Source organism: Nematolebias whitei, chromosome 23 (genome assembly GCF_014905685.2).
Source record: "Nematolebias whitei isolate Nwh7 chromosome 23, NemWhi1, whole genome shotgun sequence".
NCBI classification, from domain to species: domain Eukaryota; kingdom Metazoa; phylum Chordata; class Actinopteri; order Cyprinodontiformes; family Rivulidae; genus Nematolebias; species Nematolebias whitei.
Window position 1 is genome coordinate 1,449,031 of NC_056520.1, and position 17,769 is coordinate 1,466,799.

A 17,769-nucleotide genomic window follows, 5' to 3' on the forward strand; every position below is an offset into this window, starting at 1 on the left:
TTTATCACAAGAAGAATGAGCTAATGTTAGCTTAGCACTTCAGCTAATCTGAGCTAGCATTAGTTTAGATTTATCACAAGAATGAGCTAATGTTAGCTTAGCACTTCAGCTAACCTGAGCTAGCATTAGCTCGGACGGTTTTATTACACCAAGAAAGCTAATGTTAGCATAGCACATGGCCTCAGGAAGGGCGAGAGGCGGTTTTGTTTGACGAGGTGTATTTAAAGCGTTCATGGGAGACTGAATGGACAGAAGCCCCGCCCCCTCATTTCCCTGTGTCTTTGTCCCCACGCAGCACATCAATAACGACCACATCCACGGAGACAGGAAGGAGTTCGTGTGCCGCTGGGACGACTGCTCGCGGGAGCAGAAGCCCTTCAAGGCTCAGTACATGCTGGTGGTCCACATGCGCCGGCACACCGGGGAGAAGCCACACAAGTGCACGGTGGGTAACGGATGGCCGTTGCGCCACCGCCACGGGCCCCCACAGGCCCCCAACGAGCCCCTGGAGGGCAGCAGCTCTCACACTCTAAACACTGGCTGCTAGGAGGACACACACATACCAGGACCATTTAGAAACTTCATCTGTTGTACCTCCACAACTGTTGCAGGAAAAGAAGCAGACCTCCAAAGACAGTCTGTAATGAAGGTCTGAAAGCGCGGGGGAGTCTGGGGATGGACCCGGGTGGGGTCAGGGGGTCATCACAACTAAAACCTGTGGTCTATTTATTTTGAAGCTACAGACTTAGATTAAATATTTATTCATGAGTACAGAACATGACCCTTTTTCTTCTTTCCGCTGCTCCTTCTTCAGGGGTCACCACAGCGAACTAAGTCGCACGAAGACTCTGTGATCGTTTTTACACCTGATGTTCTTCCTGACACAACCACAGACCACTGAGCTACCACAGCCTCTGTGTGGAGCAGAGAGCTGCCATCTAGGGCACCCGGAGGAGCAGATGGTGGGGGTTAAGGGCCTTGCTCAAGGGCCCAGAGTGGGGCAAATGAGGGTGGAGGCAGGTGTGGGTACTTCACCAATCCCACCCACATTCTTTAATGTTGTTGGTACCGGGAGTTGAACCAGCGATCTTCCGATCACAGTCCCACCTTCTCTAACCTCTGCGCCACCACTCCCTATACAGAACATGGCATACTGTACATGTTGTAATAATGGGCCCAAACCGGGCCTGCTTGGTGCTGATCTGGTCTAACACCTGAAACAAAAAGGTTCATGAAAAATAATATATAAAAACAAATCCTGGACAAGTTTCATGAAATGAATCTTTAAACTGATCGAGAATCTAAAACAGCGGATCAGTAGAATGTTCACGTTTGGTCCCCAAGGTATCTTTTCATTATCTGCTCATCTACAGGAAGTTGTTGTGACTTTGTAGTTGCAGGTCAGTTACGTGATCATCTGCAAAGAAATAATCTGTTTGAAGAGTTTCAGTCAGGGTTTAGAGCTCATCATAGCACAGAAACAGCACTAGTAAAAGTCACTAATGATATTCTCATGGCCTCAGACAATGGACTTGTGTCTCTACTGGTCCTGTTAGACCTCAGTGCTGCATTTGATACAGTTGATCACAATATTTTACTACAGAGGCTTGAATATGATGTTGGGATTACAGGAACAGCTCTAAAATGGTTTAAATCATATCTATCTGATAGATTCCAGTTTGTAAATAATTTTGTTTCAGTTTCCAGTTTATAAATAATGAATCTTCATCATACATCAAAGTTAGTCATGGAGTTCCTCAGGGCTCAGTGCTTGGACCAATACTCTTTACTTTATATATGCTTCCATTAGGTAAAATTATTAAACAGCATGGGATAAATATCCATTGTTATGCTGATGACACACAATTATATTTGTCCATTAAACCCAATGAATCCAATCAGCTACTTAGACTACAAGCATGTCTTAAAGACATAAAAACCTGGATGACCCTTAATTTTCTCCTGTTGAACAGACAAGACTGAGGTTTTGGTTTTTGGACCTGAGCACCTTAGGAATGAATGTTTCAGTCTTTCTCCCTCCTTAGATGCATTAATCTGTCCTCCAGCTCTAATGTTAAAAATCTTGGTGTTATTTTTGATCAGGACATGTCTTTTATCCCCCACATTAAAAACGTTACTAGAACCTCCTTCTTCCACCTGCGTAATATCACTAACATTAGAAACATCTGAACTAAAGATGATGCAGAAAAACTGGTCCATGCATTTGTCACGTCTAGACTGGACTATTGCAATGGTTTATTATCTGGGTGTCCAAATACTTCTTTAAAACGTCTTCAGTTGATCCAACATGCTGCTGCCAGAGTCTTAACTGGAGTTACTGGGAGAGATCATCTCTCTCCAGTTTTAGCTTCTCTCCATTGGCTCCCTGTCAAATCCAGAATAGAATTCAAAATCTTACTTCTAACCTACAAAGCTCTCAACAACCTAGCTCCATCTTATATTACAGATCTTATTGTTCCATATTTTCCGAACAGAGCACTTCACTCTCAGGCTGCAGGTTTACTCGTGGTTCCTAGAGTTTCCAAAAGCAGAATGGGAGGAAGATCTTTCAGTTCTCAGGCTCCTCTCTTGTGGAACCAACTTCCAGTTTCTGTCCATGAGGCTGACACATTGTCCAGTTTAAGACTTTCCTTTTTGATAAATCCTATAGTTAGGGTCGGCTTGTTATGCTGCTATAGACTTAGACTACTAGAGGACAAACTGACCTCATTTCCTTAAATGAATTGTTATAATTGAATAGTTTTCATTTGATACTATTTCTATCTTAACATGTGATTCTTGACCTGCCATTGTGTATCTGTTCCTACCAAACCCAACCAGTCGAAGCAGATGGTCCTCTAGTCCTGATCCTGGTTCTGCTAAAGGTTTCTTCCTCATGAGGGAGTTTTTCTTTCCACTGTCGCCTTCATGCTTGTTCAAGATGAGAGTTCAGTGATGGAGTTAAACTCGAAGCTGCTCCTCAGATAAATAATGTTCAATTATTATTTTTATACAAACTGGATTCCAAAAAAGTTGGGACACTAAACAAATTGTGAATAAAAACTGAATGCAATGATGTGGAGATGGCAAATGTCAATATTTTATTCGTAATATAACAAAGATGACAGATCAAAAGTTTAATCTGAGTAAATGTAACATTTTAAAGGAAAAATATGTTGATTCAAAATTTCACAGTGTCAACAAATCCCAAAAAAGTTGGGACAAGTAGCAATAAGTGGCTGGAAAAAGGAAACTGAACATATAACAAACAGCTGGAAGACCAATTAACACTAATTAGGTCAATTGACAACATGATTGGGTATAAAAAGAGCTTCTTAGAGTGTCAGCGTCTCTCAGAAGCCAAGATGGTAAGAGGATCACCAATTCCACCATTGTTGCACAGAAAGATAGTGCAGCAATACCAGAATGGTGTTACCCAGCGTAAAATAGCAAAGACTTTTAAGTTATCATCATCAACCGTGCATAACATCATCAAAAGATTCAGAGAATCTGGAACAATCGCTGTGCGTAAGGGTCAAGGCCGTAAAACTCTACTGGATGTTCGTGATCTCCGGGCCCTTAAACGTCACTGCACCTCAAACAGGAATGCCACTGTCAAGGAAATAACAGAATGGGCTCAGGAATACTTCCAGAAAGCATTGTCAGTGAACACAATCCACCGTGCCATCCGCCGTTGCCAGCTGAAACTCTACAGTGCAAAGAGGAAGCCATTTCTAAGCAAGCTCCACAAGCTCAGACGTTTGCACTGGGCCAGGGGTCATTTAAAATGGAGTGTGGCAAAATGAAAGACTGTTCTGTGGTCAGATGAGTCACGATTTGAAGTTCTTTATGGAACACTGGGACGCCATGTCATCCGGACCAGAGAGGACAAGGATAGCCCAAGTTGTTATCAACGCTCCGTTCAGAAGCCTGCATCACTGATGGTATGGGGTTGCATGAGCGCTTGTGGCATGGGCAGCTTGCATGTCTGGAAAGGCACCATTAATGCAGAGAACTATGTTCAGGTTCTAGAACAACATATGCTCCCATCTAGACGTCATCTCTTTCAGGGAAGACCCTGCATTTTTCAACACAATAATTCCAGACCACATTCTGCAGCAATCACAACATCATGGCTACGTAGGAGAAGGATCCGGGTACTGAAATGGCCAGCCTGCAGTCCAGATCTTTCACCTATAGAGAACATTTGGCGCATCATAAAGAGGAAGGTGCAGCAAAGAAGGCCCAAGATGGTTGAACAATTAGAGGCCTGTATTAGACATGAATGGGAAAGCATTCCTATTTCTAAACTGGAGAAACTGGTCTCCTCTGTCCCCAGTCGTCTGTTGAGTGTTGTAAGAAGAAGGGGGGATGCCACACAGTGGTAAAAATGGACTTGTCCCAACTTTTTTGGGATTTGTTGACGCCATGAAATTTGGAAACAGATTTTTCCCTTAAAATGATACATTCTCTCAGTTTAAACTTTTGTTCTGTGATTTGGGTTCTATTCTGAATAAAATATTAGATGTTGGCACCTCCACATCATTGCATTCACTTTTTATTCACAATTTGTTTAGTGTCCCAACTTTATTGGAATCCGGTTTGTATATGAATACAACAAAGTCCATGCTCAATAATCCAGGTATACAATCCAACATTTTTCCGTCAGGTCATCTGGACAGTCTCTTTTTTTGTGCTGAAACGTTTCACCTTCCATCCACAAGGCTTCATCAGTCAAGGAAACACACAACAAAACTGATTCTTCCCCCAACAGCTTACTCCAAAGTGGAAACTGTCCAGATGACCTGACTGAAAAATGTTGGATTGTATACCTGGATTATTGAGCATGGACTTTGTTGTTTTCAACCAGTTTGACAAGACTGTCAACAAGGAAGAGGGCCGGCAATGGAGGAGGGGGCGTACTAAAGAGACCATCTTATCACAAGCAGAACTGGTTTGTTCCACTTTGGAGTAAGCTGTTGGGGGAAGAATCAGTTTTGTTGTGTATTTCCTTGACTGATGAAGCCTTCTGGATGGAAGGTGAAACGTTTCAGCACAAATAAAAGAAACTGTCCAGATGACCTAACTGAAAAATGTTGATTATATATGAATGATTCTGTTCAGTCACTGAGACGACTTCTGTTGTGACTTGAAGCTTTAGAAATAAACTGAATTGAATTGTAGAAACTTTATCGGTCTTTGTTAACCAACACAGGCTTGTTCTCCTTCAGTTTGAGGGCTGCTCCAAGGCCTACTCTCGTCTGGAGAACCTGAAGACTCACCTCCGCTCTCACACTGGAGAGAAACCGTACGTCTGCGAGCACGAGGGCTGCAACAAGGCTTTCTCCAACGCCTCGGACCGGGCAAAGCACCAGAATCGGACCCACTCTAATGAGGTATGGACTGTTTAATAGAGCTCTGTCAGATTTTATCCCAGAGTCGGGTCAGTTGAGGTAACAGACAGGAAGTCGCTCAGACAGGAAGTCGCTCAGACAGGAAGTCGCTCAGACAGGAAGTCACTCAGACAGGAAGTCACTCAGACAAGAAGTCACTCAGACAAGAAGTCACTCAGACAGGAAGTCACTCAGACAGGAAGTCACTCCCAGGTCTGATCAGTACCGTTGTGGGTCGGCTCAGAACCAGTGTCTGGCTCGGGTTCTGCAGATGTTTGGGAGTGAATGATGAGCTGCTGAATGTAATGAGCACAACTTCCCATAATGCATTTTGCGAATCATGTTCCTGCTCGTAGCGAGCGGACCACCTGCGGACTCTGCAGAGACAAATGTTGTCCTGGAGATGGTCCAGCTGTTTCAGGGCAGAAACTCAAACAACAGCAGGTCCTGGTCCACATTCAGCATTAGAACCGATCTCTCTCAGACTAAGAGAAAAGCTGACCCAAGTTGCTGTTTGTTTTGGTGTTCTGATCCATCTAGATCGATCGGATCCATCAGACAGTAATGAAAACAGACCTGCAGGACTGATGTTCTGGTACTGACGAGTCCAACCGGGTCAGGGTTAGCTGAAACTGGTTTGTGTAGTATCTTTCAATGTCCTTAATGAGACCTCTGTACTGATGCTTCCTAAGGTGGTGGGGGTTGGGGGGGGGGGGGGGGATACAGGACTTTGAGGTGCTCCTGTGCCTCACAGCATGGTGGTGGACAAAGCGTCCTTCATCCAGACTACCTGTCAGTCCAGCAGTGGACAGTTCAGGACACGAGGTGCTGGTCAACTTGTACCGAAGTCTTCATCTCCTACCGTTTATCTGTAGTCCAGTTGCAGAGGCCACAGGTCCAGGACAGAAACTCAGACCTCCCTGTCCCCAGAGATGCTCCAGCTCCTCCTGGGAGACCCCAAGGTGTTCCCAGACCAGACAAGATCTATTTTCCCTGCAGAGTTCTGGGTCTGGCCTGGGGGTCCAGGAGGCATCCTAACCAGATGAACATCCTCAGATGTAGAAAAGCAGCAGCTCCACTCCAAGCTCCCTCCCCAGATCATAGAGCTCCTCCTCCCTCTAAGGCTGAGCTCCGAACCCTACGAAGGAAGATCTGGATCCAGGATCTGGTTCTTTCTCTCCTGATCCAAACCTCGTGACCACAGCTGAGGGTTGGAACGTACAGACCAGATTGTCTCAACTCCTTCTTCACCACAATCAACAAAAGCAACACCCCATACTGAGGACGAGGCCCTGTGGATCTACCCCCGCTCCATAACTCAGGAACAGAACCCCCAGATACTCCTCCACCTGAGACAACCAGTCCCCCTGACCCAGAGGGGACATTTCACCCTACAAATCAAAGAAACCACTTCTGGTTTAGAACCGTGGCCTGGGACTTATGGCCCTTTTCCATTTCCATGGTACAGCATGATTCGACTCAACACAGTTCCAAGGCTTTTCTACTAGTAACGGTTTGTGGAACCAGTCCCTTTCTCAGTCCCTTTTTTTCTGGGGTTTCAAGCTGGCCGAACTGGCCTAAAACGTGACGTCAGAGCACTGTTGGTCACTGATTGGTCAGGGGGTGAAGTCACTGGTTGTTTGAGAAACTTTCACGACAACCCAATCCGCCATTTGCAATAACTCAAACTTGAGCAGCGACTGGACTTATTTTAAAGATTTTAAAAACAATAATGACAACACCGTGCTCTAATGCTGAAGTGCAGGCATTTTTTTGTGCTTGGTGGCCCACGACAAAATTCAGAGCAAGCTAGATAGAGCTCTGCCGGTCCCCCAGGTCCTCTCCACTGGAGCCTATAGGAGTCCCCTCAAGCCGGGCAGGGTATCATCTCCCCATCTCTGAACTCTGCCGGTCACCGTGGAAGATCCTCTGTGCTGCCGACCCACAGGAGAACGCAAGGCCAGGGTTTGGGCGGGTCCTAACCCTAACCCTCACTCAGATAGCCCCCACCCCCCAGCCTTAGTCCTGATAAGTGATGGTGCAGTGTTTATCAGACGGCTCAGTAGAGCTCTGACCCAGGTCCATGTCCTTGCGGAAGGGAGCAGGTAGGGGAGTTGGGAGCAGAGCATCTTGTTCACATAACATCCAGGAGAGTTTGAGATAGTCAACCTTACAAGGCTGATGTGGGGGGAGCCAGATTCAGATAACAATGGTTGTTTTGGGTCAGGCCGACTTAATTTTCATCTGCTTTTACAGTCTCATTAGTACATCTCATGGTAACTCCAAACAGCCTAACTGTGGTCACATACGCCGAGTCGAGATTACAACTTCTCTGAGATCGATTCCTTCCCACCAGCGAGATTCAGGAGCTGCAAGTAGCCTGTGATACTCAGCAAGAATCACGTCCAGCTTACAGCTCAGCTCACACAGCATCTGAGTCTGAGTGTTGACAGCGCAGCACATTCCTTCACACAGGCCGGGCAGCTTCACAATGGCCAGAACAGCTGCCGACATTTTTCTAATTTGCTGATATGCTAGGTAACCACCAACTCCAAAAAGCAGAAATCCTGTTATCATAAATCCAATTATGTACGCGTCTTCTACATCCTCAATGGACAATACGGACAGACATGACCTTCCACTGCCCCCAGGAATCCATCGTGTATCCAGCTGCCAGTGTCCCGTCGGTGCAGGAGGGCTCTCCTTCGCCCTGCTTTCTCGGTGAGAAAAAAATTTGTTCAATTGTGTTGAGAGACCAGCTAACCAGATCCATGATTTACAATTCGGAAGATGTGCAAAAAGAGGCTCTGAAAAGGTTCACAGGACAAAGAGAAAAGCAGGGAAGGAGCAGGAGGGAAAAGCATCCATCTCTGCTGAGAACAAGAAGAGGAAAAAAAAAGCTACAAATGTGCTGAAAGTAAAGCTCTGCAAGAGCACTGTGAACAGAAACACATTAGGATCTGTCTGTAGAAATCATATGTCTGTAAGATCCTGTCTGTCAGTAGAAACCGTACGTCTGTAAGTGCCTTTCTGTCTATCTGTCGGTAGAAACTGTATGACTGTAAGATCCTGTCTGTAGAAACAATGTCTGTAAGATCCAGTCTGTCGGTCTATCTGTCTGTAGAAACAATGTCTGTAAGATCCTGTGTCTATCTGTCTGTAGAAACCATACATCTGAAAGATCCTGTCCATCTGTCTGTCAACCTGTCTGTCTGTAGAAGCCGTACATATGTAAGATCCTGTCTGTCTGTCTATCTGTCTGTAGAAATTGTATGACTGTAAGATCCAGTCTGTCTGTTTGTCTGTCTGTAGAAGCCATACGTCTGAAAGGTCCCGTCTGTCTGCCTGTCTGTCTGTAGAAACTGTATGACTTTAAGATCCTGTCTATCTGTCAACCTGTCTACCTGTAGAAGCCGTACGTCTGTAAGATCCCCGGCTGCACCAAGCGGTACACAGACCCCAGCTCTCTCAGGAAACACGTGAAGACAGTTCACGGCCCGGAAGCCCACATCACCAAGAAGCATCGCAGCGACGTACCGCCCCCACCACCCGCGCCCCGGGAGAACGGCCAGAAGGAGAGGCTCCAGAGGGAAGAGCAGACGTCGAGGACCAGCCCCCCCAGAAGCAGAGAGGACTACGTGCACATCAAGTCCATCAAGAGTGAGGACTCTATGGTGAGAACATGACTGTAGTTTCTCTCACAGAATAATCTGTGGGATTATCACTGTGTACAGATTATAGAGTAACCTGAACCAACGTGTTTGATGCTTCTCTCCTTTTTGACTGCCCTCATGGACAGACATTACTGAGGTGAGCTCCAACAGATTTTTATTATCGCTCGTCATACCACACCATCGTTCAGCTTTCTACTACCATTTTACACACCAGTCGTAAATCTACAACTGGTTCAAGATGGCCGCCACAGCAAACCAACAGTCAGGCAGTCTTACAGATATCCTCTGGACATGTCCAAACCAGCTCAGTGTGTCCTTTCTAACTTTATATCCCAGTTGTTCAACCTGTGCTGTACCTCTGATGATCTCATTCCTAATCTTCTCCATCCTTGTCTCTCCTAAGGAGAACCTCAACATCTTCATTTCTGTTACTTCCAGTTCTGTCTCCTGTCTTTTTGTCCACGTCTCTGTCTCCAGACCATACAACATAGCTGGTCTCACCACTGTCTTGTAAACTTTTCCTTTGACCTTTGCTGACACCCTTTTGTCAAAAATCACTCCTGAAACTTTTCTCCATCACTCCATCCTGCCTAGACTCTCTTCTTCACCTCTTTACGACACTCCCCATTTTCCTGGACAGTGGACCCCAAGTCCTTGAAGTCCTGCACCTTTGTGACCTCTGTTCCTCGTAGCCTCACTGTTCCACCTCCTCCCTCTCATTCACATACATGGACTCTGTCTTACTACAGCTGACTTTCATTCCTCTTCTTTCAAGTGCATACCTCCACCTCTCTAAGTTCTCTTCCACCTGTTCCCTTTCTCACCACAATATAACCAGCAAACATCATAGTCCACGGGGATTCCTGCCTGACCTTATCTGTTAAGTTGGTCCATCACCAGAGCAAACAAAAAGGGATTCAGAGCTGATCTTTGATGCACTCCCACCTCCACCTTGAAGCTATACGTCACTCCTACAGCACATCTCACCACTGTCCTGCTGTCCTCATGCATGTCCTGCTGTCCTTATACATATCCTGCTGTCCTCATACATGTCCTGCTGTCCTCATGCATGTCCTGCTGTCCTTATACATTTCCTGCTGTCCTCATACATATCCTGCTGTCCTCAAACATGTCCTGTACCCATCTAACATACTTCTCTGCCACTCCAGATTTCCTCACCCTAACCCTCAGTCCTAAGTTATTGACTTTCCTCTTCTCCCTCTGTCTCCTGACATGTTTCCCTCCTTGTGGTCTTCCACTAACAGTAGCACAATTTCTGCCGGCACCCTGTTTGTCAACAGCACCGGTGGAGGTCTTTGTTAACCGGGGCTTCGACCAATCCAGTATGGTTTTGCTTTGATGAACTCACATTATAGTTTTGGCAAAGTGTTTTACGCCGGATGCCATTCCCGACACAACCCTCACCATTTACCCGGCTTGAGAGCAGATACACGGGCTTGTGCTCCCAAGTGGCTGGTTTACCATTAACGTGGACAGCGACCATTAATAATTGACTAATATTTAAATATAATCAGAATATTTTCAGCTGAGAAGTGAAATAAACTTTTAAAAAGTCAAACCTAAAATGAACTTTTAAAAAGTCAAACCTAAAATAAAAGGGGGTAAAACAGCTTTTCAACATCTCCATGATGGCCTGCTGCCATGAACACACGAGCTGAAGCTGAAAGGCGTCAGCAGGTCGTGATGACAGGCGCGCCTTTCATCGTCCTCATGTTTAATTCACACACAGACTAAGACAGCCTGTAATCTGTGACCCCCCCACCACCACCACCAGAAAAACACTCGTTATCTACAATTAAGAGGGAGGCGGATTAAAGAGCGAGTGATTCAGTGTTCTGCATGTTGACCACTTTTGTTGTTCTGAAGAAAAACAAACTGGTTTCTGTTTACGTCAGCATCTCTCATCATGCACCCCCCCTCCCTGGCCCCCCCTTTCTCCCAGCAGATGCATCAGCCCAGTCCTGGCGGTCACTCATCATGCAGCAGCGAACCATCACCATTTGGCACCAACCATGACAGTGGAGTAGACACGGCGGCGCACAGCGGGGGCAGCCCGGGGGACCTCAGCACCCTGGATGACCTGACGTTCGTGGAGTCCACGGGCTGCGAGGAGTCCTCCGGGGGGGTCGCAGCGGTGGGCCTCTATCTCAGGAAGCAGCTCGGTACCGGCCATTTCCTGGATCGTCTGAAGAAGGACAAGCTGAGAGCGGTGAGGGACTCGTGTCGGTGGGCCAACAACCCAACACCCCCAGTCCACGGCGCCACGCTGCCACCCGTACGGACAAGAGGTGAGGCTGGGGTTAACTCAAACACCATTTTTATCTTTAGTTCAAGTTCAGAGAGGAAATCTGCAACGTTTCAAAATAAAAGCACAAACCACTAGCAATTATCAAAATAATATTGCAGCTTCAACTTCCATCAACTTTCTTCTCTAAGGCTCAGCAGCAAATTAAGAGTTTACTTTGTAATAATCTATGAAAGACTCTTATTTTGAAGGTCTGGTTAGAAACAAGTCTGAAGTATTCAAGATCTTTGAAGCAGCCATGATGGAAAAATAAAACAGAAAAACAAACCGGTATTAAATAGGCCAGGAACAGAATCTGCTGAGTCACATGGAAGTTTCTTTATATAGCACATTTTAAACAAGAAAAGTTGACCATTAGTGATTCCCGCCTTTTTAAGCTCAGAATATGATGAGTCATGTGTTGGCATGGCAATTCCCGCCTTGTTGGGCACAGAATCTTATGAGTCATGTGTTGGCATGGTGATTCCCGCCTTTTTGGGCACAGAATATGATGAGTCCTGTGTTGGCATGGGAATTTCTGTCTTTTTTGGGTGACAAGAGGAAGTTCAGCCATATCATTACAAACAGAATGTGTTGATGAATATTAAGGCATCTATACATCATCAATATTTTGTTTTCTTTTGTCCACAAAATTTGACTTGTAAAACACATGGTGTTAAAAAAGTCTTTCACAGGTTCTGATAAATTGTTTTTGTGTTCAATCACAGGGTGCCTCCTGGAAACTTCAAGTGTGGGAGGAAATACAGCTTCCTTCCCTAGTTCTGGCTCTGACCCACTGAACTCCGATGAAATGACACTGCTGGGAAACCCTTCTGAACGCTGTCACAGTACTTGCAGCACCTTCAGCTCAGTCTACACTCTCAGCCGCCGCTCCTCAGGCATCTCTCCTGGTTTCTCCAGTCGACGCTCAAGCCAGACGTCTAGATTAAGTGCCAACCAGCCCAGAAACATGAGCTCTGCTGACTTTTATGACCCCATTTCTGCTGATATCTCTCGGCGTTCCAGTCAAGCCAGTCAGGGTGAAGTCAACAGCAATGGACCCGAAGGAAGAAGACCAGGCCTTCCCAATCCCCTGAACCTGACCCCAGCCCAGCACTACTGCCTACAGGCGAAATATGCCGCTGCCACTGGTGGAGCACCACCTACACCTCTTCCATACATACATCAAGCACATCTCAAGTCCAACTCAGCACTCTTTGAAAACTCCCAGGAATCCTCAGGCAACAAAAAGCTTCTGTCCAGGCAGTACAGCGCATTATGGAGCCTGATGCCCAACAAAGTTTCAGCTAACATCCCCCGCCGAGCGAGTGATCCCGGAAGACCGTTAGATCCTCTCAGCCAGTTGCCCTTTCAGAAGTACAGGAGCATGGGTTCACTGAGCAGAGGGGTCACCATGCAGCCCCATCCTCCTCCGGCAACAGATCGATGCTTTTCACAGCCAAGATGCTTGCGACTGGGCAGTGGTCTGCATCGACACCCTTCCTGCCTGCAACCACCCAGCATTTCAGAGAATATCACCGTGGAGACTAGAAGGAACATATGTGAAGATGCAACCAATCAGGCAGATTTTCAAAGAGGTCTGAATGTCCATCAGCAGCAGAATGTCCAAAGAAGGATGAATGTGTTAAATCTGAACACTTCCAAGAGTCTAGGACAAGCATGGGACAGTTGTCCCAGAGGACAGTGGGACATAGTTTCCTCTGGGCTCTTGGATGACACTCAACAGTGCACCAAACTAGAGGTACGAGGGAACTTAACCACCCTTCGGCAAAATCAGAACTTCAGACCTTTCAGTCCAACCTCCAACCAAGAAGTGGTGGAAAACATGTCCAACAGAGTGCAGCAGAGATGTCTCCAGTTCAGTTCTGAGTCAGTACCAAACCTCTTCCAGCAATCCTTTAACCTCACTGATGATGCTGCTAAGCCAGAGTACAGGTTCTGTGAAGGAACCGGTTCCTACGATAGAAATGGGAACCTACTCTGTGGTACCAAGTTGGCGAGCTGTAAACAGGAACCAGCTGACATGGACTTCACTGTGTTTGAGCCAGTTCAGGTAAAAACTGAGAGCTGTGATGCTTCAGTTTTGATTTTAGATCAGCAGAACTGTAATTTGGCTAGAAATCAGGACTGTCTCAAGCCAATAACAGAACCTAGATCTGTTCGGCTACTGAGCCTGAAGTTAACGCAGCAAACAGATGAAGGTTCACAACTTCCCTGCAGACATGAAGACAACGTTCTATACTACACAGGTCAGATTCAGGTATTTGAGCCCAGCCCAAACCTGGGTTTTCATGTATCCAACACAGTGACTCCTCTTGAACCTGATGCAACAGCTCCTGAGTGGACTGAAACCCAGCTGGACAAGACCTCAGGACTAGAGCAGACTCAGATAGATTTTGATAGCCTGCTCAACATCGGGGATCAATCCAGCTTTATGTCAGGAACCTTAAGTCCTGGACTGTTCCAGAGTTTCTCCCAGAGTTCATCTCGCCTGACTACTCCCAGGAGCTCTGCGTCGCTGCCCTCAGTGTCGGCCAGGCCGGGGAACATGGCCATCGGGGACATGAGCTCACTGCTGACCACTCTGGCAGAAGAGGACAAGTACCTCAACTTGATTTCTTAAAGTGGACGGCTTTCTTTGGCGATTTGAACTACAACCACAGACTCCAAACTGATGTCTTCTTCTTGTTTTTTCATGCAGGCACATCTTGACGTTGGTTTTAAAGTCAATTTAGATCATTTTGAAAAGCCGTACTTGTGTTTTCTTGTCTAAGGAGGTGAATGTGATGTGAACATAACTGGTTGTCAGATCTGCAGGATGGTTTTATGAAGTAACTGCACCTGAACATTCACCTGTAACGTGTTTCCTCTGTAAATGTTCCTGTCGGACTTCAGTCATAAAGGTTTGGGGATCGAACGGCTGAAGATGGAGTGTTCAGAGATATGAACCCACAGGTTGTTTTCCAGCAGATAATTAAAAGCTTCCTACAGGACATTGTCGTGTTGGCTTCATGTAAAATTTGTACATTTTTAAAACTAATACAAAATTACTTGATTTTTAAGAGATGTCTGTGTTTTTAATCACGTTTAATTTTAGGACTACACCGGTTCTTTACTTTATTCTTTTGATGACATCTAACGATGCAGATGCCACCAACGCCGCCACTAAAGCCCCGAGCTGAGACTGAGACAGTTCTAAAATGTCTCAAAATGTTTGTGATGCAAAGTTTGGACGAGCTGGAGGACAATACAACCAAACAGAGACCCGTTAAGACCAGCTGTGCCTCAATTGACACATTTGTAGGAACTTTGCAGTTGAATCTGTTAGATGTAAACATGTCATCACCTCAGAGAGTCCAAGTCAAACAAGTGGGCGTTTGTTACCCTAATCATTTCCTGTTTGGCTTATTTGTCATATGTAAAATCAACACAAGGTCAACAATACAATGAAACATGGTCCAGTTAGCACCATGGTCCAGTTAGCACAATGATACTGTTAGCAGGGAAATTAAGTTAGCGGCATGGTCTTGTTAGCAGCGTTAGCAGGTCTTGTTATCAGGTCCAGTCAGCAGCTTGATGGTAACAATGGGCAGCTGCCCTCACAGACTGCCTCACAGACTGCCTCCAGAACCGGGTCTGGTGGACGGAGAACATCCAGGGCTTCCCCGCGGAACCGAACGGGTCCGTAGAGTTCGTTCCGTGCAGGCAGATGGAGGATCATGGAGACGGCCACCATTTCCTGTTTATATGGATCTGATCATTTTCTTATCTGAAAGCTTCAAAATGAATAATTTAGTTCTTGGAAGAACCCGACAGGTCTCTTTGGAAGGCTCTAACTTTGCTGGAAACAAGAAATAAATTGCCCAAATGTTGCTTTGAAATGTTGATTTAAGCAGTTTAGATACATATTTTTAGAGATGAGATTCTTCATCAGGTCAAAGTTTAATGTTCGATTCAGACTAAAGTTTAGAAAAGGCTGAAAACAAAGACTGAGCTGAATGTTTGTTTCCTGAATAACAATACAAGAAAAAGTGGATGAGGAGCGAAACGTCTTCTGTTACAAATAAAGTCCAGTTGTTTTTGTATTGAACGCTTTTTGAATTCATCATGTCCTGGATGACTGAGAATCTTCACCAGCATAATACAAGAAAAAGCTTGTTTGGGTTGCCAGATATCAGCAGGTGTACATGGCGCCCGAGCTCTACGGTCCTCCTCACAGGTGGGCCCACCCACCTGTCCTTCCTTCAGGCTTTACCTTGACCACCAGGTGCTCTCTGTTAGTTCTGCCCCTAGGTCTGCCTCCCGGGAGGCACCCGAGTTTCTTGTTTATCGTGAAGTTTCCAGACGTATCCATCAAGGTTTTTAATTTACCGCAGGTGGAGGAGTTCAGGCGGTGGAATTCAGGTGGAGAAGTTCTGGTGTCTGAAGCTTCTGAGTGATAGGAGGACGGAGCGGGAGATGTTCGGAGCCTCGTCCTCAGTAATGAGGATGTTGCTTTAGTCCATTGTAGTGAAGACACCATTAAGTCTATCTGGTCTACATTCCAACCCTCAGCTGTGGTCATGAGATTTGGATCAGGACTGAAAGAATCAGATCCAGAATCAGAGCAGCTGAAATAGTCTTTCTTTGTGGGGGGTGGGGATGAGGGCTCAGTCTAAAGCCCCCAGTATACTGCCGCGTACATCCATACGCAGAGGTACGCACGTACCCCCCAGGGCATGTCCGTGCAAAGCTCAAATTTTTACGACCGCGTACGCGGTGTCGCACAATAAACTGCCCGGCGACGGACTGTTTTGTATGCGGCACCAATGTATAAAATTCCTCTTCTTCATCTCTGATCTGGCCTTTTCTTTAGTTTTTTTTCCAAGAGGCAGTGATCTCTTCCTCCTCCGTTGATGCAATGACTGAAATGGTGAGAAATGAAGGAATTTGTCACGAGCAAATTAAACTCAGGTCCAGGGTGGCTGCGGGAGGGTCTGGAGATTTCTGATGTGTGGGCTGTAGAGCCAGTGCTCTGTTTTTTTTTTTTTTTCTAGATCTTTTTATTAACAACATATGAACACAGAACACCGCTGCGGCGCAGGCTGCCAGCGCTCGCTTTTTTTCCTTTTTTCCGACCTGTCAATCAATCTCGTAGGCGTGTCAAATGACCAATCGGCGACCTCAATTTGTCCCGAAGGTAAACGCCCCTTGTCTGTGAAGCTGCGCTGCAGCTGCTTGGGGTGTACGCTGGAGTTTAATGACTGAACCCTCTGCGTACAGTACACGTGTACGTACGTGTGAACGGACATACGCGGCAGTATACTGGAGCCATTAGAGAGGAGGAGCTGAGGGAGGTCTAAGTGGAGCTGCTCCTCTTCTGGAGTCAGCTGAGGAGGGTCATCTGATCTGGACACCTCCCTCTGGAGGTTTTCTGGGCACGTCCCCCTGGTAGGAGGCCCCGGGTCAGACCCAGAACTCTGGAGGAATTATGGACCCTCTGTGGTCTGGGACCAGCTCAGGGTCCTTAAGGAGGAGCTGGAAAGCCTCTGGGAAGGATCACAGAGAAAGACCTGGCTCCATGGGAGGGGTTATCCTCCAGATTGATATTTTTCAAATAAAATAATAATAATAAAATAAATATTAAAATATTAAAATAATAATCTGTCAGAAACATAATCCTACATTTAGTAAAACATTTGAAGCTAAAACTGAAACCAATGTCCTCCTCCAGCTCCTCTCGTCGAGTTTCTGTCCAACATTAATGACCTCACGGTTTGGTGGACCTGGTGGATCAGGTGGACCCAGTGGACCCGGTGGACCTGGGCCATTCTGATTCCTGTCTCTTTGTAAACGTCTGTCTCTGTTGGTCCATCACGTCTGTCCCTGACCCGTCTCAGCTCGTGGAAACATCCCCTCAGCTGCTGATACAGGACTCTAAGAGGAGGAGACGAGGAGAGGAGCCTCGACATGAGCCCGGCCCGACTCTGCGCTCATATTGGCTCTGACAGGTGGCCCAGAGGACCACATGAAACAAACCGGCTGAGTTCAGAGCGAAAAGCCGAAGACTCACAGGAACATGTGATTGTACTGTCAGGAACGCAGCCGAAGAGATGTCTGATCTGAGACTGAGATAAGTTCTGCTGCTAGTTCCAGATCCTCACAGAGGCAGGGAGGATGAGAGAACACCGCCTCGGGCTGAGAAACCCAAAACAGCCAGGAGGAAAGAGGGTTAAGGTCAGACCATTAGCTGGGATCAGGTTTTTAGATGGGATAAGATCGGTAGCTGGGATCAGATTGTTAGCTGGGATCAGGCCTTTAGCTGGGATCAGGTCTTTAGCTGGGATCAAATCATTAACTGGGATCAGGTCTTTAGCTGGGATCAGATCGTTAACTG

The 17,769-nt window shown here is 46.3% G+C and overlaps 1 protein-coding gene across 1 annotated transcript in view; it reads left to right on the forward strand.

Annotated features, from left to right (window-relative positions):
• Positions 1-14,108, forward strand: part of LOC119428810 (zinc finger protein GLI2) — an 82,999-nt gene extending 68,891 nt beyond the window's left edge. The window contains exons 10-14 of the mRNA XM_037696497.1: positions 296-445; positions 5,232-5,396; positions 8,804-9,067; positions 11,034-11,376; positions 12,101-14,108. Coding sequence (XP_037552425.1) covers positions 296-445; positions 5,232-5,396; positions 8,804-9,067; positions 11,034-11,376; positions 12,101-14,016 — 2,838 coding nt within the window. The 3' untranslated portion in view covers positions 14,017-14,108. The remainder of the gene's footprint in view (positions 1-295; positions 446-5,231; positions 5,397-8,803; positions 9,068-11,033; positions 11,377-12,100) is intronic.
• The last annotated feature ends 3,661 nt before the right edge of the window (positions 14,109-17,769 follow it).